Source organism: Hetaerina americana, unplaced genomic scaffold (assembly GCF_022747635.1).
Source record: "Hetaerina americana unplaced genomic scaffold, ioHetAmer1.1.p SCAF_35, whole genome shotgun sequence".
Taxonomy (NCBI): Eukaryota; Metazoa; Arthropoda; class Insecta; order Odonata; family Calopterygidae; genus Hetaerina; species Hetaerina americana.
Window position 1 is genome coordinate 1,434,861 of NW_027286930.1, and position 24,375 is coordinate 1,459,235.

The window sequence follows — 24,375 nt, forward strand, 5'->3', positions numbered from 1 at the left end:
ATAAGAAAGAATGATGAAAGGAAATAAGGCGTAGGTGCCCACCTAATGCGGGAACAATTCGCCCATAGGGCATTTATAGAATTTTTACTCCATTTCCGCACAAGAATATCATGGCAATATGGAACACCACAGAAAGTCGCAATTAAAACCCAATTAATCGCATTATTTATAATATTTTGACTCACCTACATTTATTTACGTAGACCATAACAGTCGCCACGGAAACGTGGGACGGAGAATGTTAGGAAGCCGGCATATATGATATAACTGTGGGATAAGATAGGATTTATAAGGTAGTAGAGTACATAATCTTGGTTTCCCTCGCGCATTGTGTACGCAAAGAAAGAGCAAATAAATCTGTCAGTACCTAACTGGAGGCTATTTCTCTTATTTTATCCGGGTGGTCTGATTTGCCGATATGTTGTGGGGCGCTAATAATTCTATCGGTGTCTCAAATAAATTTTAGTGCCAGTACCTTTCTAAGTGTATCTCTATCTGCAACTATCTCGGAATATATCCAAAAATGCCATAGCTCTTGCACGATAGCCACCGCAATGACTCCTCGCATACCTGCTCTAAAACCGGAGAATTCAATGCCTTATAAAAAAATCCAAAGAGCCCCGGTAATCGAACCCTGGTCTTTATGGAGTGGGAGGCTAGCACAATGGACACGCCGCCCTTTTCTTCTTCAAGGAGCAAAGAATGCAGTGTGTGTGTGGGGGGGGGTGAGGAATGGGGAGGGGAGAAGGGGGAATGGGTTGTGGAGAGGGGCCAGACCCCGAGGTGAGCCAATGTGTGTTGTGATGTTTTGTGAGGCAATCGGAGGGCGGAAAGGAGGCGGGAAAGGTCTCAAGTGCAAGGGGGACTCTCGTCTCTAGCGGACGGGGACTGGGGTTGGAGTGTGGAGGGCTGTTGAAAAGCCGGGCTGATGAGGACGCGAACGTGTTGGAATGTACACTAAAGGGGGGAGCAAAAGGGAAAATTTTATTTTTCCTCCGGGAGACAGGGGCGGAGAGGACAGTCGGTGTACTTTACGTGGGTGCGTACGTGGTCACTGTTTTCGTTGTCGCTCCCACACACACGCCGCTCACCCCACTCATCTATCCCCTCCCTGCGGGCATTCGATCGGGGTAGGGGGGAGTGGTCCGGAGGGAAGGCGTGTTGTGCAAATATTACCGAGACGAGGGGAGTCACCTCGTCACGATGCTCTCAGGTGGCCACGGGACTCTTGGGAATCCTAACAGTTTCCCCAAAATGAGGCCCAGCCGAATTTAACAGAGAGCGCGCTAAGGGTACGATAAGGATCACCGGTACAAATCGAAATTCGTCTCAACGAATGCGTGTCATGCGTGATACTGAGGAACAAGGGGGTACTGAGGAAGCAACGGGGAATTACGTAGGAGCAGACGAGATTAACCTCGTGCCGTGGATATAAATAAGAAGGAAATATAAATTCAAGTATTTCACAGCATAAAAAGCGTTCGCCTTGGTGGGATTTAAACCCGGATCTCTCGATGCCCGGCCCATTACTTCAGCAAATTTAAGCTACCGAGCCATCCTCTTGCACTGATTTTCTAAGTTCGAGTCCCGGTTAAGGTGAATGATACTACGCCGTGAAATTCTCGCGAGTGAAAATCAGAGGGTGGCTCTGCTTAAGTAACGGTTTCCGCATTTCCCGTATTCTTTGAGTGTAATTACACAGCATGCGCATTGCCAAGGTGGAGAGCTTGCTTAGTCTTACCAGACGTTTGTTTTTCCCCGGATATGTTCACTTTTTCAGAGCATTCGAGGACGTCCGAGCCAGATTTTTGCTATTATCAGGTAGTTTAGGTGCATTGAAAAACGACATGTACCAGTTGGTGCATAGGTATGATAAACGTCCATTTTTTTGGACAAATTACCGAATTTTTATTCTACATACATCCCCCTCCATTTTGTCATAAATTAATCTCATTACACATAATGACCCTAAGCACGAAGGGAAACAAGGAATGGTAAAGAAAGAGGGAAATCATATCTTCCTTCCTTTCATCTCCTCCTTCCTCCCCTCCCGTCTTTCATACCCGTCGAGAGAATACCGGTCAAATTTAACAATAACATAATGGACTATACAACACCATGGTCCTCTTAAAGTTGGAAAACCGCACTAGATCTCCTCTGGAAAACGTATACTTTTCTATATATATATACATACATGTACTTTGTGAAATATAATATTAAAATGTGGTCCCATGCTCACTAATGTCACCTAAAGAAAAATAATTACCGTATTTTTCAAAAAGATTTCTTAACAACATCTATAATATTTTTAAAATCCAATGGACTGAGCCAGCATTTTCTCGATTTGAGAGGATCACTAGGAGAGGTGCTCCTAGCTCAGCTGTTACACCATAACCAGAGGCTCTGAAGTTCGGAACGCAGGCGCCATTTATTTTTATGAGCTCTAAAATTTAATTTGAGCTCTCTGGGTAATTATTATATGGCCTTTGGGAGGGAACACTTAGAGAACTGAACTTCAGTAAGTTTTGATATTTGTCACGGTGAGCATGAAAGATAATACATTATATTTTAAAAATTTCCAATTGTAATTATTACCAGTCAATCCATTGGATAATAATGCCACTAATTGGCCATTGTGGTGGCCTATTAATTTGTTACTAAACGATTTTATTGAATTAGATGAATTGTCATAACCACTACACTAGCAGTTCCGTCAGACAACTTTTTCTGAACTTCTGTCTTAGAGCTTCAATGAAGACAGGAGAGCATTGAGGGTGAAGCCCGTTGACGCTACCGACAAATATATTAAGAATTTTCATCATTTTGAAACTCGCGTTCGTTGCTTTAAAGTCAATCCAGGGTTTTGATAAAGCTATACTTACATGAGATATTCACAAGCCTGGTGAGGATTATTATGAAATACTTGTTTAAATAATTATGAAACTCACCTGAACAGTAGAGGAGAGCCTCGCCTCTGGTGGGTCAGCCTTGTCGGTGGCAACTACCACGAGACTGTAAAGCGACTTAGTTTCTCTGTCCAAAATACGTCGGGTGAAGATTGAGCCATTGGTAGCGATGTCGAAGTCACCAGTCTCGTCACCAGATGCAATGCTGTATTGAATGCGTCCATTATCACCTGAAATTAAAAGAGAAACAATACTAAGTCAACACCACTGCAGCTACCGAAAAAATAAAGTTTATGAGTTGAAGTTAAACTACACTTCAGCCAGACGAATCAAATATTTACTCTGATGAAACATCGATAAGCTCCGTGATTTATGTACACATGACCGAAAAATAGGAAACAGATTGAATTTCATTGTCACCATATACAATTCAATGATAACCTACAACTATTAATCGTATGGCGCAGGGTAACTAATTGTGTCAAGTCTTCACTTCACCTCTCTGGACTTCTTTCTCTGCTGGGTTATCAACTGAACCTTACCACTTCACTATAACGACATATTTCTTGATATTTTATCCACAGAGCGACCAAGTCAAAAAAGGAAATTATATCAACAATAACATACAATCATCAGAATAGAACCCGGCCAACGGAGCCTAACATCAAGGACATTCTCCCTCAAGTCCATGAAATTCTAAGCAACATTTACGACATGAAATGAATGATTATTAATATAAGTTAGTCAACACATATATTGAAACGCATGAGCGCGTTCATTTCAATCCATAAATTCTTCATAATCGGCATTTTGAATTGCATGACGCAACAGCGTTTGTGTTGCACAGAGATATTATACACTTTTCGGATCGAAGCCGCCTCAAAAGATTCGCTCCGGGCTCAAGGACATCCCTTGGCTCGCGTGCACGCGTGTATAAGTGCATGCTTACCCTAGAAAGCCTTTTTCGATCCCAACCGAGAGAGCGCGATCATCAGAGATTATCTACGGCTCCGACCCTCCCTTCGCCCCACCTCTCATGCCTTCCGACGCCCACTCAGTCCCACGGGCCACTTCATTTTATACTCTCCCCTTATCGCCAATGAGGTAGAGGAGGAGTGAGCCCGAGGGAGAGAGAGAGAGCGAGAAATATCCTCGCTTCATCAGTCTTCCGGACGAGAGACATAAAGGGGGTGAGGCGTGCTTTTCCCGCCACGGACGAGAACAATGGCTCTGCTTTCCATCGGTGAAAACCCTTCCGACATACAGATACGCGCGACCCAATGCTCACACGTCGAACATTCTCGGATATTTTTCAAACTCGCCCACACCCTCCTCCCAAACCCTACGCCCTTATCTCTCATTCTTTTCTTTTTCATTTCAACTTGCCGTCGGATTCCCGTCTGTGCCTCACTTGTCCTCTAATGACGTCCCTTAAAAAGTAAAACCTATGGCCTCGGGGGAAAGATGAGAGGAGGGAGAGGGAAGAGTTTTCTGCAATTAGAAGACTGAAAAGGGAAAGCAGACCATCGAAGTTCAGTAAATGAAGAACCTCAGAGGAATCTCGGGTTAAGAATTTCCCTGGATCGTGAGAATTCTTTCAATGATCCTTGCACTTAAATGATGCTCTTCAACGCTCACATTTTCTTCAGAAACCTCTTCATACGTCACGAGTTATTTCATTCAACACGTAATCCTTTTTATAAAAAAGAGTCTGAAATTGAAGAAAACTAGTACCTTCAGCATTTAATGTCAATCGGAAATCACAGTTTTTTAAAAATAAATTACTGAGTTGGATAATAATGCTTGTGAAAACAAACTTAACCTCACGGCGAGTCTACAAGTGAATATGAGCAATCACTCAAATTAAATATCAAATGTCTTTAAGAATTTTGATTGATTTGACACGGGAGGATGCAGATCATCGTATTGGTGCAGTAAGATTGAAATACTACCAAGAAGAACTTAGTTTCTTTTCGATAAGATTACGCTCCCGCGCAAATGTCATGAATCCCCTTGTACCTTTCATGAATATACCCTATGGCCATCAATTTTCATAAATTTAAAAGGCACCTCCTTGATTAGGTTTTCTCCCTAATCTCAGCACTGATTTTGGGTTAATTACGACAAACTATTAAACCGATATACATTTAGCAAAATCACATAATTATTTATTTTACACTCGATTACATACTTGGCCTCCAACCATTGGATTTCCTGCTTAATTGCAAGCCTAAGGAGCTTTCCCTTGTCTTGAGCTGAAAAAGAAGGCCTATTCTCCTCCCGGAACCTCGACATTTAAACCTTTAAGCACTCTTTTCGGGAGGAAATAATGCACTTCCTAGTGATCCCAACTGTATTCCGTGCACCGCAACTACGCTTAGAAATCGCGACAGCTGTATCACGTTAATACATGTCACCGCTCTATTTATTCGATGGGAAATCTACACATCTCGTTCATTCCTTTTTCGCTCTCAACCAGCCAACCTTCCAGACGAACACGTGATCGGACAAAATCCTTCCCATCCACCTACTTGTCCCAATCGCAATTGTCTCCATCTCCGTTTTTACCCCCGTCCCCCACTCGCTCGGTTGCCCCTCTCCTCACTTCATTCCCTCCTACCTCCGGCATAACCACTCACACAATCGATCTGCCAGGTCGGAACGGGCCGCCACCGACCGTGCACCCTTCATTCCTTTTATTTAAAAAAAAATTATCTCATGAATTTCAAGTCAGCCATCTATCTATATATCCCGGTCATCCAATTCTTCCCTCCTCATTCCCACACCAATGCCACCCGAACTCCTTCCACTTCGGCCCGTAAAAACCATCCCCTTTATATACCTCTCGCGTAATCTGCTGGGTCCATCTGAGAATACGTCAATGGCCAGAACCAGACCTTCATCCCAGTCGACCCCTGGAACAAACCCTCCTTCCAGGCGCCCCCTCTCCCTTGCCCCCTTCCCCCCGACACCCTAGCCAAACCATCACCCTGTTGAAAAAAGAAAACCCACCAAGCCCCCTTAACTCTCTTATCTCTCTCTCTACCCTCTACGCAAAGGTTAACTCGATTCTGTCTCCCATTCCTTCTACTTCCTCTGATATGCTCCCACCATATCTCCGCCTATGGTGAATGCCTCCTTTAAATGGCGACTGATGCTTCCGACAAAAAATTGTTACTCGAGAGCGATGGTCTCAATCAAAGGGAGTTTCTCCGAAAGGAAGGCAGTTAGGTATTTTACCACGCATCGATATATTCATCCAGCGATTCCATCATACTAAAACTTTAAAAAATTGATGAATAACTAGAGTAACTAGACTATATACGCCTGAGTATTGAGGATAAAATTATTTGAGAACATAAAAAAAACAAATAATCAGAAGAAGAGACCGACCATGTAAATTAAAATTCCAGTTCAAAATAAACTTGTTTTCATTTCGTGTAAAAGAATCCCATTGATATTTCCGTCCAAAAAATAACATTCAATAAATCAATAAAATCAGTCAAAATCAAATTCATCATACGGTCAAAGCAAACACGAGACATGTTTTGTCGTAAGGGGAAGTGAAATTAGTCAAAATTGAGCATAAATTCTCACCAAGTCTACGAAAAATGAATCGCAAGCTGCCTACCGCCATCGAACGTATGCGGGGAGGGGCAGCATTTATTTTATGAGTCCCGACGCGTTAATATTTCTTTCTCTTGCACCCGTTGCAAGAGCGTGAAGGCAGAAGAGGGCGTAGCAGTTTTGCATCCTGACGCCCACCTCCAGTTAAATCCTCCTCCTACTTTCAAGGCAAGATGTATGCACTCGGCATGCGGGGGGGGGGGTAAAGGACGGGGCTGAGCAGAGACGAAAAACTCGGCTCGGGGAAAGGCGACCGCTCACCCTGGTGGAAGACGCCGGGCCGAAGAGATTTGGAGCGGTGGGTGAGATCGTGAGCGAGGGAGAAGGGGAGCAGGGAGGGGCGAGAGAGCAGAAGAGTCCTAGGGATATGGGAGGGGGTGGGTTGAAAAGTAAAAAGATCCCTGGGAGGGAGTCGAGAGATGGGAGGAGCACCGGATGGGAGGTAGGGAATGGGATAGAGGGAGGGACATCCGAAAGTAAGTGGGACCTGCTGAGATTGAGAAGCAAGCAGTCTTTTCGGAGGGCATGATCCATCACTGTCTCGCTACATTCCCTTTCTGTCTCTTCTGCACTCTTCTTCTCTCCTGTTGCTCCTTCCCTTCGTCTTCTTCCCCCTCCCTCTCTTTTCCTCTCTCTCTCCTCCCATTCCTTCTGCCCTTCAATCCCAATCCGTACCTCTCATTTAACTCTCCTCCTACCCTTTTCCCTCCCTCTCACTATTCCTCTCCGAGTCCTATCCACCTCGACTCCATCCAAGATGATGCTTTTATTGCTCGCGCTTCATCGGTAATTTTGACTTAATTGCGAATGAACAGTAGCTCGAAACCTGTTAACACTTAATGAATCGAGATAAAAGTGGGTAATTTCCTTGAAGGAAAATAGTTGTTCATTATCTCTCTTACGATGAATTTTCGTCTAAACGTCATCGAGCGGGAAACAGGGTAAGAATACAATATCCCTCGGGACAATGGGCTGAAAACTACAATTGGAAACTAGGCGGTTACTAATAATTTCACTTAATACAGGGAGTATTAGGACTTGATCGACCCAAAACTAGTACATATGCACCAATGAGACCCGATCTGTCATTGATGTGGCCATGAAGCAATATTAAAAAAAATACTTTTCAACGATCTTATTCGCCTTCACTGCGAATGTTCGCTCTAAATAATTCATCTTATTACGTGAAATAATTTCATTCCGCAGTAAAGCGAATGAGAATGCATATTCACTGCGACATCCACAGAAAACTGCGTAACATCCGTAGAGGAATTCCACTTTACCTGAACAATATAAATAAAAATCTAACCTTCTTAAAATGCGAGTAGCACGGAATTGTAAAACTGACACAACCAGAGCAGAATATTTAGTTCAAGACAAAGAGACATCTTTTGGGTCGTTTCATCAATTTCTGACCAGATGTTTTACAGATAATGCGTGCCCGTCTTTAGAAGCACATTTAAAATTTGATGACGACATAAAAAAAGATCCTTGAACTCAATTCACTCCGGTAAATCAAAAGGACCATCGGATGTTTTTCCTTTCACCACAGATCCGCAATTACTTGTGTTGGTGGTACACTCAAACGCTCTTTATCTAACTGATTAGAACTTACCGGAGTCGAGGTCGGTGGCGCTGACGGTAACCACACTGGTCCCCATTGTGACGTTTTCAAAGACTTCATTGCTGTATGACATGGGATCGAATAGTGGAGCGTTGTCATTCAAGTCGACCACGTTGAAGTAAACAGTCAGAGTGGAGGAGAGGCTGGGGCGACCCATATCTTGAGCCTGGACCACAAAGATGTAGTGTTGAACCTGGAAACAAGGAGAAAAATAATTTAATGATCAGTCCCTTTAATTTCAACTTCTTTCACGTCCAAAAAAATAAGATAGTCTATGATATTTGTTCTTTGACCGATTAACTTCTTATTATAGATCGTTTGGCCTACCTCAACCAAGGGAAATCTGAAATATTCAGTAGCACATCAGAATATGCGTTGATGTTATTTTAAAAAGCGTGTTAGAACAGGGCTAGGGGATTTATTTTTTTAACTATAGGGAATTAATAAATAAAATTATACCAAAAGTTGTAGAAGTTATCGTGCCTCGATTTATTTTTAAAACAAAAATAAATCATTGGATAAGTATAGCTCTCACGAGATAAAACGGCAGGCATTGATTTGGTGAAATTAGACGGTCAATAGCAATACTTTCCAGCAACATAAAAAAATAAAGCTCAAACCAAAAATGGTCTTTCCTCACGTTTCCTTAACCATAATTTTTGTTCTTCATATAATCAATATGGCTAAAATAACATTAAACTCCTTCATGAGCTTCATTAAACATGAGCTTCTTCTACATCTACATGGTACCCTACATGCCAGCACAAGGGCGAGTGGCAGGAATAGCCTCCGCACCAGTCATAGAATATCAAAATTCCACTTGTTCGTGGCATTACATTTTTGCCACACCCATAAGGAAGTATATAATCCAAACCTGAAGGAGCTTTGAATTGATTGTTTGGTGTTAACTTCAAAACTTAAGAAACAGGTGAAGAGATACTCCCATGTAATTTACGAACGTTGAGTTATCAGTCAGCCTTTTTGTTTTAATAATGCCGTTCCTTATCAGCAAATGAAACATATTTCCGCAGCGAGGTCAGCGAAACAAAAGCCAAAAACACTCCAGCATCGTGTCAACATTTTGCGTAAAGAAAAATTATCCGCATCCATTCTTTCCCATGCGATTTCTTGGTCATCCTTCCTTTCCTCATACCCCGCCCTTCGGGTTCACGCACCTCCCAAGAGAGCGCACGCACACCGCTATTTTTTCCGAGTTTCTAAATCGCCGTTGAGGAGGAGGCCACTGATGGGGCGAGGGGGAAAGGGGGGGGGTCAAAGCAAGGGAGGAAGTAATGGGACACTTGTTTACCGGCAGCCGCCGGATTGGGGCGAGAAGGACAGAGGGAAGGGTGGACAGGTGGAATGAGGGGGCGGGGACATAAGGGGTGCGCGCCAAGGTGAAGGGGGAGGGTATATAAGGGGAGCTCACCTTCCCTCAGAAGAAGGCAGGTAGGGTCGAGAGGGGGTAAAGTGGAGGAACAACGCACGGATATTCGCCCGCCCTTCTACCTCCTTTCACGCAAACACCTCAGCCATTCACACCGGACACATAATTTAATAAAGGGCCTAATTGCGAGGGGGGGGGTGCGGACAGGTCGGGAGGGAGGGGATGGAGGTGAAAGCTGAGAGAATGGGAGATAGCGGAGAGAGAGAACTTAAGATCGGAGATATGTGGCAACAGTGGCTCTCGTTTACTTTTGAGTCCTTTCCGTGCGTTTTACGAAAACGGGGGGGGGCTAATAGTTATCCGCAGTCCAGTGTTCGAAAATTATGTGTCTTCATCTTTGGTAATCCAAGCACTCCTGGTGGGTACCAAACACAATAGCGTATGTCGAAACTCTTAGGGCGAAATAATACCCATGAATAACCTTATCAATTACGATTGATATCTATCCCAAGCAAAAGCCGTAGTCAGTAAAGGGGTTTGTTTTTAAGCCTTTCATATGTGGAGATCTTCCCTCACGATAAATCCTAATCATCACCAATTCAGATCGAAACAGAGGGTAGGTATCTCTAATGGAATTTTAAACTGCAACAACGTCAACAAAAAGCAAATGTTTCCATGGTACTGGTTGTGTTCCATTCAATTGAAAACAAATGTAAAATGAAACATTGGGATAGGCAATAACAAATTCTAAACGTTATTTTACAGTCTATCTCACTCATCATCTAGTCAAAGCGGAACTGGATAAAATATTAAATATTTTATTCAAGCAATGATACATCCCATTTACTGGCCAACAGTGCTTGGCACATATGTAATGCGCAGCATGGAATGTCAAATTTCCCCGTATTTACGTACAATGTTGAGGCCTCGGACCAAATAATTCCAGGATCCTTTCGACTTCACATTTTTTTGCTATCTTGGGATTAATGGTAGTAGTATTTAGGTAGTAGTAGTTTTTAGGAGAGGCGACCGACAGCTGAGGTCATTTGCGCCATAGGGGATGGACAGGAAAGGATGAAGGGTGGAGAGAAACCCGGCGTCGGCATTAGCCTACTCTTTACGAAAGACCCCAAGGGGTCCGCAGCTTTACGTCCCATCCGACGGACGGCGTACTCAGTCAAAGTGCCCTCCACAAAGCACCTCAAGTAGGGATCGAGATACTTCTGAAAAATATTCAACACCGCCGGGATCTGAACCCGGGCCAATCTACCAGCTTGTAATAGAAAATCCTATCCGAAAGAGCGGGGCTAGATATATGTATATAAAATATATTTATATATTATCTAATAAACATATCCACACAAACATATTATACACACAAATATATATATATATATATATATATATATATATATATATATATATATATCTGTGTGTGTGTATATGTGTGTATATATATATATATATATATATATATATATACACACACATATATATACACATATATATATATACACACACGAATATCTCGTATATATACATACATGCACATCCAAGTGGTGTGGTGGATTTAAGCACGAATGCAAGTGTACCGTCGAATGCAGAACATTTAAAGAAGAAATTAGAGCATCATACTACAATTGAGCCAATGAAGAGATGAAACGTGATGCAGATTGTCACGTATTGAGGTTGATTAATGTCACACCTTCTAGGAAGGTAATGTGATAGTAAAAAAAAGACTCACTCTTTCATAGATGGCGCTAAACGGATTGGGATTGTTCAGGAACAAAATCTAATGAATACCTTCGTCTCCCTTAATTCCGAAAGAGGGTGAGGGGTTCAGGAGGCTAGAGGGATAAAGACTGAGGAATGAGAGAACCACTCCCATAATACCCACCTCTCTCAGGCTTCCCCTAATCTCCCTTTCAAACCTTTGACTTCTCTAATCTGATCCAGCCTTTTCGCCCGCTCATTCTGATCCCGCCCTCGTATTGTGCACAATTTGCGGGCCTAATTATGAATGCTTTCCTGGTGATTCTTTCTCTTTCATTATCGATTGATTATTCATTATTCACATACTATATGGATTACATTTAAACTTGCTTCACCAATTAGGCAATTCGAGACAACATTTCGACGGAAAAATATGAGAAAAGAGCAATTGTTTCCGGATGATCATTCGAATTTCATCTCGCACAACTGTAAATAACACACGATTCCAAATTCCTTTTATACTACCGGCCACATCATTAATACGAAAACGGATCCACAATTCACTATCGTCCCACATGGTGAAATCGAATTACCACATTTTCCGACGATAATATTTTTACTGCCATGCATATTAAATAGTCATAATTAAGCTTAATTATATGGAAAACAAGTATTCGGTCTCCTCCAAACTTAGAAGCAATGACATTTTCGAATGCATTAATGAAATAAATCCCTCCAGCACCACGATCAAAATTCGTAGCACAGGAAAATTCATGTGCGCATGCGTACATAAATTCGTACACCCGAGCTCAATTAAGCCAGTCGTTTAATAAGATTCAACATTTTTTTTTTCGTCCATACTTCATCACCCAAACAAAATCGACCCGTCTCTAGAGGCTTGTAGCCGAAATGCCTCCAGCCCACGCCTGCCCTGATCCGATCAGAAACAAAAGGGCAGAGGAAAGTGGGGAGGGTTAGGCGGAGGGAAGAATGGAGGACGTCACCGGGCACCGTGAGCTCAGAAAAAAATAATAAATAAACGAAGTAAAACGGAAACAAAGCAAAAAAAAACCTTGCCCGTTCGATTAGAAGAAGCTAACAACAAAAGGTAAGAAGTGATTCCGTACAAAGCGGGAAGCAGTGTGCCGGGGAAGAGATGTGAGCAGAAAGGGGAAGGATGGGAATGGGGGGGCGGTAAAAAATAAGGCGAGAGGGCGTTCGAAAGAGGAGAAAGGAGGGCTGGGATTATTCCGGGGATTCAAAACGAAAAATAAACAAGGAGTCCCGAATAGGAGAAGCTTACACCGTGACGATAAATGTATGCGAGGAAGAGAGAGCGAGGGGAGGGATGAGGAGTGGGAGGATTTAAAATAAAAAAGGAATAAATGAATGGGGGGGAAGGGAGATGATAGGAAGACTGGGGAGAAGGCTGGGGAATCGAAGAGAGGAAGATCTCTTAAGGAGAGCCGTTAGTCTTTGCGGACACCTTCCTGTGGATCATTAGCGATTGTGTCGCGTAGCAAGGAGGACCGTAAGGATTCCTAGGGCATTAAAAAGAAACAAAAGAAAAAGGAACCCGGGCGTAGCGGTCACCGCCACTGGTCACCTGGAAGAAGACCAATTATTCATCAGACATAGTCTCCCACTCCCGCCCGTGCAACCCTTCCCCGCCCCGCTTCCGACACTCTCCAGCCCACTGCGTGCTTTTTTCCATTTATATTCTTTTTTATCCTCCCTGTCTCTCGCCGAGAGTAGTCTCAAAGTCCACCCTCCTCCTCCTCCTACCTATCGGTCCTCGCCATAGCCCCCCCCCCTACCTTAAACGAAATGGACCCAGTTTCATGGGACCGACCCTTGTGACTCTCTTATTGTAACCACATTTCTTAAAACTTTTTTTCATCTAAAACCTTTCGCTTCATTTTCCCTCGATGGCAATGTCGAAAAAGGCATCCCACACGGAGGAATCCACTCTCTGCGAACACGAGGGAACACAGAGCACTTTTCGCACCGGTTGGATGATTGGTCCTCGGAATTCTTGGGCACCGTCCATCTTTTCCGCAAATATAATTAGCCATTAACTTCTTTCTGAACGATTTTACAATTAAGGTTTACGGTCAGGGGGAGATGAGCATATCGACGGGAAGGGGAACGGAATTATTTTCCTCGATGGGTATTGTGGTTTGAGAAAACAAATTACTACGCTTGTTACTCTGTGGACAGTCTCATCGTGAGGAGGCACACGACTAAATCGCATAGGTTAGAAGTAAGTCCTTGGAGATCGTACGACTTGGCACCCAACCTAACTCTGGAAACAGCTTTACAAAGGACGTCAGAGGATGGATCAATTGGCACTGCATGGTTTTGAATAGGACTAATAAAACAAGCAAAAGAGTTTTTGTAATTATGAACTCAGAAATGTATCAACTGCATCGGTATCCAAACATTGTGGCTAATCTGAGACCTCATTCAAGGGGATTTGGGCATAATTAGGCGTCAAACAAATTCATCACAACGAAATATATATTCGACTGCCAGGAGGTAAGGGCAAGGAAATGTAGGAGAGATGTGTCTGGACCACACGATATACGACATAAATCCTGCAAACGGAAATAATATCATTCCACTGAAAGTGAAATACGTGATTTGAAAGAATTTGATTTTTTTTCTGTGCACAATTTACGATCGAAGCATTCGACAACGCGTCATAAAATTACGCTTCCTTACGATAATTACATTCTAAAATGATTTTTTTATTCATAAGGCCGTCGTGTCACCGTTACATTTTCTCCTATCCTACCCAATACCTTGATTCCCGAGAACACCAAGGTAACCGATCAAGCTACACTACGATACAAGTCGCTCCAGGGTGCACGCCTCGTCTTACTTCAGGAAAGGAAGGATTTCGAACTTTTTCCCTGGATTAACATTTAAAATTTCACCAATTATTTAACTTGGTCACATAAATACCAATATCAAGGGAGCAAAAGTTATGAATAATCGCCATCTCATCTGATACCAACAGTAAGAGTGAAATAATAGGAGACAAAGTGTGTGAGACAAAGTGAGGAAATGAATGAATTGTGGAAGGGAAATTAGCTTTAACTTTGTGAAGATAAAAAAATAGCAGAAGCAGACAATTGAATGGCTTATGGAGCTAATTCATAATTGAAAGAATAAAAATAACTATTAACCCGGAAAGAAATATTATAAAATTCCTTCCCACGGCATTTAGAATAATTTAGAAAGCAGTCTTATGTAATCAAAGGTATAAGATGGGCGATTTATCTTAAAGAAAATAACTAAACCGTCCACTGGAATGCCCTTGATGGTATCTTTATATTTCAGACCAAGCATTTTCTTGAGGTAACTACAGCATTATACATACTTGTACATGTAGGCCGATTTCCGCATAAGCGAGTCGGTAATCCCAGCACAAGGGTTAAAGTACAGGTCCTCTACCACTGAACAGAAACAGGGCATTTCAATAAGTTTAACTGGTTCCCATGCAGGTTAATTCCAGTCCTACATCTCATTTTGGCATACAAAAAGGTTTCCCTATCTATTTCACGGCAGAATAAAAAGCAGAGAAACTTGAAAAAGTTCCAATGTGGACTAAAAACTTCCCACCGTTTCTAATTCTACCATTTGAACGTCATTAGACGTTGAATTTATTCAAACCATGAGGTGGATTTTGAAATGACGGATGAATAATAACCAAAATTACCAACTTCTATCTCATTTCTCTATCGTGACAGTTTCACGCCAGGAAATCCGACTTGTGTCTTTGAGCGGAGGGCATAAACTCACGCGTCTTTGCCTCATTTAAATTTCAGGCATTCTCCCTTTCGATCGTGAGGGACGTTCGGATTCCATTGACCCCGATGGAGACTGCCCTCCGCAAGTACCAACCAGTTTTCGACTGAAACCGATGCACCAAACGATTTAAACATGGAATAATGCTACCTCATAAATCTCTTTCAATGCTATTTGATTGAACCAAATGTTGAAGGTTCAGGGTATTTTTAGCTTTCTTTACTTACCCCCCCCCCAGCCATAAATCGAATCAAGGCGCCATGAGTGGACCGGTATACAAAGGCGAATGAACTGAAGATCACTGTGCGGTGGCCAAGCTATTGACTGACGTAAAAGAAAATATGGTGGATCGAAACATTCAATGATTTAAAATTAGACGAGATTCGCGTTTGAAAACGTTTCATTCATATTCTTTTGCCTCCTTGATTGATTACTCTTTCGGATATATCCTCGAGACTATGAAAAAATTATTTCGATGCATTTGAAAGATCTTTTACTGGTATACACTCCAAACTACGGGAAGTGAAGCTTTTTCTATATTTGTAACATTCTTAGAAAGCCATAATTGTTAATGCTTCAAATTTCACAGTGAGGGGAGTTTCTGCTGGGCATATGCACCTTAAGAGATCCTTTCTCCATAATCCTCAACATGTGCGGTAAAAGTACAGATGGAGCCGTCGATATAAAAGGGTTCCAAGAGACTGTTAGTGGGAGATAGAGACGATGGAAGAAAGGTTGAGGGATGGTTAAATGGCTTAATTTGGGTGAAATTGATACCATCCGGTTACATCTGGCTCTCAAACATCGTCATAAATAACGTGAATAACATAATGGAAGGAATAAAAAACATACTTAGCAGAGAATGGGAAAACGGATATGGTAATAACTAAAAACTCGGGATTAAATTACGATTGTATTACGTAGAGAACAATTTGAATAGGCATCCAAATATTGAATTAAAACGCGATCAGATAAAGACACGAAAGAGGAAAGGATCACAGACTTTCAAGCAGCATATTTAATGTACAGATGAAGCATAGATGGAATAATAAAATGTAGACAATGAAATACTTTCACTACAAAAGGGTAACTTACTGAAAGCGCTAAAATGACTCGCTTTTTGTGTAGGTTGTGCAATTTTCAATTCCTATTGCCGCTAACGGCAGTACATGGCAATCATCCCACTTTATGGTTGGCGCTATTTAAAAGAGTTATTTCATCATCACTTGAGACATTAATGCAAATATTTTCCGTATTTATTGATATACTAACCAGCAATACGCCACTAGGTGTATAGCAGGGGGTGATTCCACAACAGGAGAGGAAGAAAACAAATAATTGTTACCTAATATCATTTACTGATTCAAGAGTTAATAACTCAAGTTATAGAAATAATGTTTACTCATACCACATAAACTTGAGTATCTAAGGTTAACATAATTGTTTACGTACGAGATAAGAGCTGCTACGAAGGCGAGCAATAGAATTAAGAGTTAGTAAGTGGACAGAGAGGGGAAGCAAGTCCACACGGAGGGGTGGAAAAAAACCGTGGAAATTAAAATGCCCGAAAAAAATAGTAGTTCCTTTCATAATAAATCGGAGGAAAGCTTAAATACACATTCCCTTCTATAAGGAACTGCTGAGGTAGCGTCCGGCAAGTTTTGGGGGAATTCGAAAAATTCTGGCCGGTCCGTGTGAGCGGAGGCCGGGTCAAAACGCACTCCCATTTATTATACATTGGCTCGTTCGTGCCTTCAAGCATTGACGATTGCGATCAACCCCTCACGAAATCTGAGAGAGCGGAGAAAACGAGTAGGAGGACGCCACGGAGGAGGTGAGGCGAGATCCCTTCTGTCGGCTGGAGGAAAAAGCGTGGCGGCGGTGGCATGTTTTGGGACGGTGGGCGACGATCAAAAACCCTTCTCCTGTTCTGAAAGATGTACGTATGTAAATTGAAGGTATGGCTGTATACAATGTATATATGGAAATTTCTCCTGCCGGAATAACTATCACTCCCAAGTATATCTTCTTACTCCTCCCCATCTCCCTCTCCTTAGACCCTGCCTTCCCCTCCCGCCCGTGCCTTTCATCCTTGCCTCTTTCTCACTCCGCGCCTCGACCCTTGAAGCTGAAGGAAAGAATCCTCAATCTCCTCCCACGACGTTTCCCTCCCCTCCCAGCCGCCCCACCACCGTTCCTATTCCACCTCCCTTCGCTCTCCCTCCTCCTCTTCATCTTCCCTTCTAACGGTGGCGGGGTGGTTGGAGCGTTGCCCTCATTTGCGTCTAACCGAACCGAATTCGATCCCCTGCGTAGGCTCACTATTCAGCGTCATTCACTTGACTTATTCTTCATCCACGCCCCTAAGATCAACCCACCCCATTTATAATCGCTGATGCATCGCTAAACAGCGTTCATCCCGTCATCACAGTCATACGTTTATGGTGATTAATTTTCGAGGAAAATGGAAGTCCAGATGTGCTGATGGCGATATGCGACGTATTTTTCACTTATGCGTGAATTTAATGCTGTTTCGATTTTCACAAAACCTGAAATATTTTGCATACTAGGATACTGATCTTCCTGAGCGATGCATTATAGCTGGGAAATGTCGTCTCTCAATAATTCTTCAATTTATTTATAAAAGTTATTCAAATAATGGACAATGCATCACACCGATGCTTGATTAATTGCTAGCTATAAAAACCGCAGGTGTGTACTTCGTAGCAATGAATAGCAAGCTCCCATACAATTTTATCACTAAACTCTTATAAATTTTTGTCTAATCAGGTAGAAAAATTTTCCGCTGGGGAAAATTTGTGTATCAGAGTAATCTTATTGAAGTTTTCTCTCAAAGTTGAACTCGTTTGTCATACGCACCAAGAAAAGAGGAACATAAATCAACTTTGTTAGGGGTCAACTTAAACGTCAATACAAATTAGCACTCTAGCGGATTTCAACGCGCAAATAGTATTATAGAACACTGAAAAGAGTGCGAAAACTATTCGGTTCAAAATTTTTGAACTTAATAATATTTAAATATAAACATCAATCGTTCAAACAACAAAATATGAGGTATAGGGTTACCTAGTATCTAAAGCGCCCTAGAAATGGTAGACTGTCTTTCCTTTCATCAGAAAATAACGATGAAAAGCATCATCACGAATAAATACACAAAATACAAATTATATGACATACCATATAGATATAAACAACATACGTTTTTTTGCTAGAAACAGTTTTGAGAATCCTCGCCAAATCTACAATTTTCGGTAAGAGCTGACTCGCTTCGATTACTTCCATCTCCATGTTCACAGAGGAAATAAGAGCGAGTGTTGGGAGAAGACTGCATGAAATGAGTACGGAGAGAGAGAGAGAACGGCAGAAGAGGAATAGAGATGCTGGAAGAATGGCGGAGGCAGTCGAGACGCGGCTCACTACATGTCACACTCGCGTACACAGATACGCACTCTAAGGGAGAAAGATGGAGAAGGGGCGGGGAGATGGTAGAGAGATGGGCGTGGGGATGTCTGTACGTTGAGGGGGAAGGAGGTGGGGGTATCGGAAGGATGGGGAAAGGGTGGAAGAGAAAAGTGAAATGGTATGCATTCCTCGGAGGTAGTGGGCAGGAGTGAGAGAGAGAGCCCGAGTCACTCTGTCGGCGTTAATCATTTCTCTTGCGGTGTCCTCAGGGACGGAGAAGTCAGTCTCCCTCTCTTCCTCGCTCCCTCTCCCCCCTATGCGCCCCCATCCCTCTCGGGTCGCCCGTCCTACGTACACGCGAGTTGCGTTACAAAAGCGCTGCCCTCACTCTACCCGCCCTTTCCCTTTCTGTCCCACAATGCTCTTTTCTTCCCGTCCGCCACAGAGCGAAGCGGCGCTTGCTAATTGAATGCACACGAGAGAGTTCGACTCTTTGGTCCGCTTTGGAAGAGGAGCGGCATCATTTGGCTTGCAAGCGAAAAGGTTCCACCGCCCTCCCCCACAACACTGACGCATCTTCCGCCGCCCCCCATTCAAAGCTGCCCCCATACGGGAGGAAAATTTTCATGTGACGCCTTCCTGCCGCGAATATCGACGACGCGAAAACACCAGTGCCTGGCTTTGCACGGCTGATTCACCCGCGTGATCTAGGGAATCAGGCCGCAAGGATATGGAAGATTAGAGTTTCCTGTACACAGGACACAATGGCTATGAAGGTCATTAGTCAACTAGACTTTGAAAGTAGATGATGATGTTATACATTCCTTTAATGTAAGCTGGATTAAAAATAATGCCTAAAAAATACTGCCTACACTTTTCCTCGATAACTATAGGTTGATTATTAACACAATGGAATAAAATTGCCATGAAATATTCAAACGACTTTTTCATTTTTACTAGCATTTATCTTTTTAAAAATCCTCTGTAATCATTAATTATAAAATATGCCCATACTAAAAGTTAAGGTATTTTTTTACCGCTGGCAAATTAATTTTCACATAAATACCATCAATCGGGTTTTCACTTTTATCTTCTTCCGTCCTGACAAATAAACACCCGTTATGTAACGCCAAACGGTAAACAAAGTCGGCTCATTTGACAATATATTACAGAACACTTTCATGTTATTGACTCCCAGGGCCATAACAGTCTATAGGAAAATATACGTCAATTTAAATTAGCAGTTGTCCGTGAATGTTGATCTAGGAGGAATTAACCCTAACTGGTTAGGGTTATCTCCGTTCATGTTTTAGATTTTACTCATAAATTTATATTTACCTAAACTCGGTAGAGAAAACACAAACTAATGGCATAAAAAATTGGATTTCAGAATGAATAAAATGTGTAAATTGCCTCACCGGTATGAGAAGAGGAAGCATGTTACTTGAATGGACTTCGACGTTACTAGAATCTGGAAAAGCGCCCTTCAGTGTTTCATATTTATGAAACTAAAATATGGCCAATCAACTAACATTTATCCGAGTTAAGGAAACATTCCTTTTTGACTCTGAGGAAGCATGTAAATGGCGCGCGGCGTCCCAGATTAAAGTCTTTCACCTTTGACCATGGCTGTGTTTTGCCTGATCTCCGATGTACTTTTCGTAGTTAATATCTCTTGTCGAAAGAAATATTCATTCAAGGTCCTATTGCAGCGCAAGTGGGCTAAATATAAATGGCATATGTTCTCGAAGTCTTGTGCAATGAGAAATCAAAAACTGCACGAGACCAAGGAGGTGGAAGGAGGGTATTGAACCGGGAACTGATCTGGATCACCATACTATATTGTTTCCACAGAATCCACGCCAGAGAAAATAGGGTGTCAATTAGCGTCGCTCCACATCAATTATGCTTGCCACTTACATGATAGGAATTACAATTTATCAATTTTCATCAGTCAACATTGTTGGTTTAATGACACCTCACTTCACACTAAATTTCTTCAAGTGTGAAAACACCATATTTCAACAAAATCAGACAGGATGACATAACTTCATGGACTAATTGTAACACAATTTTTGCCCGTGAATTCATTGCTCCCACAGACCCGAAAAGTAAATTCACAAAAATCTATTTCTACAAAGCATCATAAAGGTGTTTACAGGTGTAAGACTTTCCTTAAGGAGGCACTAAGGATTACAGTTAAGTGTTGGTAAATTGGGGTCTACCACTAAGGTTTCTTTTACGAAGCATTCGATGCGTGAGTATCCGTGGTCTCGCGATAGAAACGGCATGCAAGGCAATGGAGGTCCGGGGTGCCAGCGGACACGGCGAGAGGGAAAGCGGGAGGAGTGAGAGGACGAGGAGAGTGAGTCCACTCGCAACTGCAGCCCCCCCCTGCACCCTTTACCTCTCCCCACGCTCCCTCCTGCGAGTCTTCCTGCTCGGAGCCGCTCGGCCGTTCTCAATATTCACTCGCTACTCTCCCCCCTTCCCACCCGGGATGGCAAAGGCACCCCTAAGACGATAATGCTTGAGGAAGGGCAGGGGTTCGAGCAGGAAGGGAGGGAAAATAGTCAAGGGGGAGATGAAAAGGTGAAAGAAAGTACGACGCACAAGACTGCGGGGGTGGATGGAACGCCGCCGCGCGGAGAGGTGGATGCCATACTCCACTCCTCCTCCTCTATCCCTCCACAGACCTCTTCCCCTCTCCCATTCCCTCCCACTCCCTCTCTCTTCCTTTCGCGGCTTCAACGTCGCATTCCTCACAACCAGCGTACAGAAAGAGCGGCTTCCCTCCCTGTCTCTCTACCCCCATCCCTCTCCCAATCCTCCACGCTGCTTCTCATCTCCCACGCAAAACAAACGCCACCATTACCCCACTACCCTCACTCACTTTGCACTTCATCATTTTTGCGCATGTATGAGAGCGCACTGAGAGAAAAGTCACCAGGCATATTTGTTTTATCCCTTCGTCTTCCTTGCAGAGACTTCAACGGCCGTCGATTATGTTGGCCGATTTCTATGAGGAATGTTCCACAAGCCTTAGGTAGAGCATCCGAGCCTTGATAGAGTGGTGTCTTTCAAACCTGGTCCACAGAAGAGACCTATGGTCGATTTGAGGCATTATACATTAAACCCTAGCCTATATCCACAAGGCACCGAGCAGTTGCGGCAGGAAGCAAAGATTAACCCTAGTTAATTTGAGGACGTTTCATTTTTATATTCTTCCTCGTAACAGACAATTATGAGTCATGTGGGATATTTTCGAGCATGGCAGCGCCCTTTTCATCGAACACGAGGGTTTTACCGCCGTCCATCAGTCCTTGTCTAGAATATCCCCGGAAATGGATTTCAATCTCGAGAAGTCCCCTCCCTGAGCGCTGCAGGGGCGACACATTAAGTGCATAGTACGCTCATGGGAGAACGATTTGTAATGTCGTCCCACCGAAAGGGCCATTAATAATCGCTCTTCTGTTTGGCAGAGGTAGGCTGATTTTAACACCGAGTGACCCTCTCCCTCCATTCTTAATTTTTCTCGCTCTTCACCTACTCAACGATGGGCGTTAATGGCTCCAGCTGTTGACACGGCGCTAAGTAATACTATCAACCCTTACTCTCCGTAAGACTTCTCCCTTCCCTCTTATCTCGGCATCTCTTCCTGTGCGCTTCCTTCTTCTCCTCCAAAACCCCTAACTCCACATTCAATTCTTTCATTACCTTCAGCTTACTCCGCCAGCCCTCTCTTTCCTCTAACTCTTGATCTTCGGGCTCACCCTTTAGTTCACCGTCGACGCAATCCTAAGGGGCGGGAAGCATGCATATCCGATAGGTTGACTCCCATTGTGCGCTAAACCGCAGAGCAGCGAGGGCAGAAGGTGGAGAGAGAAAGACAGAGACAAGCAGGAAGAGAGTGAGGCCGAGAGAGTCAGCGAATGGTAAGAGTCGAATCCACCAAGAGAGCTACGGAGATCGGCTGCATCGGGAATTGGAATGAAACAAGCTTCCTGCATTCTCTCTTCCTAGCCCATTTCTATTCCATACTTTTTGTCACTAGCATTCCCTTTAGTGCCGACTCATTTCTAGCAACTTCTTTCCAACTTAACTGGGTCTCTGGGCCCAAATTACCTCGCACCTTTCAGATATTTGGCGTTACTGATTTATTGGGAATTTACTTGCCTGAGGGTTGCAGCCTCAGGGTGATCACATACCCAAGGATTTACAAGCAGGATTCACGAATATTTTAATATACTTGCATTAAGATATCAAAAGATAGTTGACAAAGTTTCATTATGTTAGACCAATAAACTAGTGTAGAAATAAAAGACCGAGACTTCAATACGGAAAAGTGTTGAAAATGGTAAAAAATTTCATAGCAGCCTAATGGATCTCCCTCAATCCTGCTTTTCACTGATAAATAATGGAATTTTTATGACTTAATTAATACAAAAACCCCAATGAATAACCGCGTTATAAAATCTAGGGCCATATGTATTATAAAGAGTAATTCGAATTATAAAATTAATGAATAATTAGACTAAAACGGAAGCAATACTAATAGCAACTAAGGGTGAGACACAAGATGGTAAAATATTTCAGCAAGTTTACAGTAAAGTAATTTAAGAAACGTTATCATAATCAAACTGAGTTTAGCGGTGAAAATATTTTTAAAATACAATAAAATTAGCAAAAAGGTCCAATGATAAAACCAATGTCAACTTTAGTCATGACACTGCGGAATAGAACAACTGGATTAGAGAGAGGTAAAATTAAGAAAAGAGAAAAGTAGAGTGGAACACCGTTAAGTAAGCATAAAAAACCGTAGAGTATATTAGAGAAAAGGAATAAGCGTAAATATGGAGAAATTTCCCTGAATTACCAAGAGACTGTGGAAATGAATCAATTTTATCTTTCAGTTATTAACTATTCACGGGCATTTGAATGGACTAAGATTTGAGCAACTTCATTTTTCCATTTCGCTAAATTGTTATATCAATATATATACAACAAATGCTCCCAGAAAAAAAGTCAATGGGCAAAACGTTAAAAACATGAAACCGTTTCTACTACGTGCTATCATAGATATATTCTTTACTTTGTAAAGTGTGATCATCAACTCACCTCTTCGTAGTCCAGTCTTGAAGTAAGTGTGAAAACGCCCGATTGTGGATTCAGCGAGAAAACGTCGTTGGCCCAATCAGAGACAACTGTATAAGTCACTTGTCCATTGGCTCCCTCGTCCTCATCGGTTGCTTCCACGGCACCCACCCGTGATCCGCGCGTAGCGTCTTCAGCCACGTCGAAAGAGTAGGCGCTTTCGGAGAACACAGGGGCATTGTCATTGGTGTCCGTAACCTGCAATTATGATAAAAATGCGTAACTAATACGTCCAACCTCACAGACAACGCCCCGGAAACCCGGATCCATCGAATACAGAAAATCGGGCACAACACTTAAGATAGAAATATCATAAATATATTTCTTATGAATTAATACAAAATATGGTAAAAATATAACCATAAATGTAAATTTTAAAATGGGAATGAAAACAATCATAGCGGGCCTGTTCAGTTCAAACCAAAATGCTAAGAAAGCGTCATGCTGAATGTTATCATGAAAGGGTTGATTTGGATTTTGAAAGCATCAATTACGGTTTGTATTGGTTGAAGCACAGCTTGCAAAAAACGCATAAATTATTTGAATGAAGTTATTTTGTCAAACTGAATAGATCTGCCAATAGATTCGTATCCAGGTCGGTGTGTTAGCAGTAGTTTCCTCTGGAATAAGAAAATTGTATTATGGCCAATGATGTCTGTTTGACATTGACATTTAACGCTCAGGTTAATCGAATACAAAAGAGCTAAGGAGAGCAGATTTTGGACTAG

The 24,375-nt window shown here is 42.5% G+C and overlaps 1 protein-coding gene across 1 annotated transcript in view; it reads right to left on the reverse strand.

Moving 5' to 3' along the window:
- Positions 1 to 24,375, reverse strand: part of ft (cadherin-related tumor suppressor fat) — a 656,626-nt gene that overhangs the window by 169,851 nt on the left and 462,400 nt on the right. The window contains exons 4-6 of the mRNA XM_071589250.1: positions 23,612 to 23,845; positions 8,149 to 8,350; positions 2,949 to 3,136 (exon numbers count right to left, since the gene is read on the reverse strand). Of these exons, the coding sequence (XP_071445351.1) occupies positions 2,949 to 3,136; positions 8,149 to 8,350; positions 23,612 to 23,845 (624 nt within the window). The remainder of the gene's footprint in view (positions 1 to 2,948; positions 3,137 to 8,148; positions 8,351 to 23,611; positions 23,846 to 24,375) is intronic.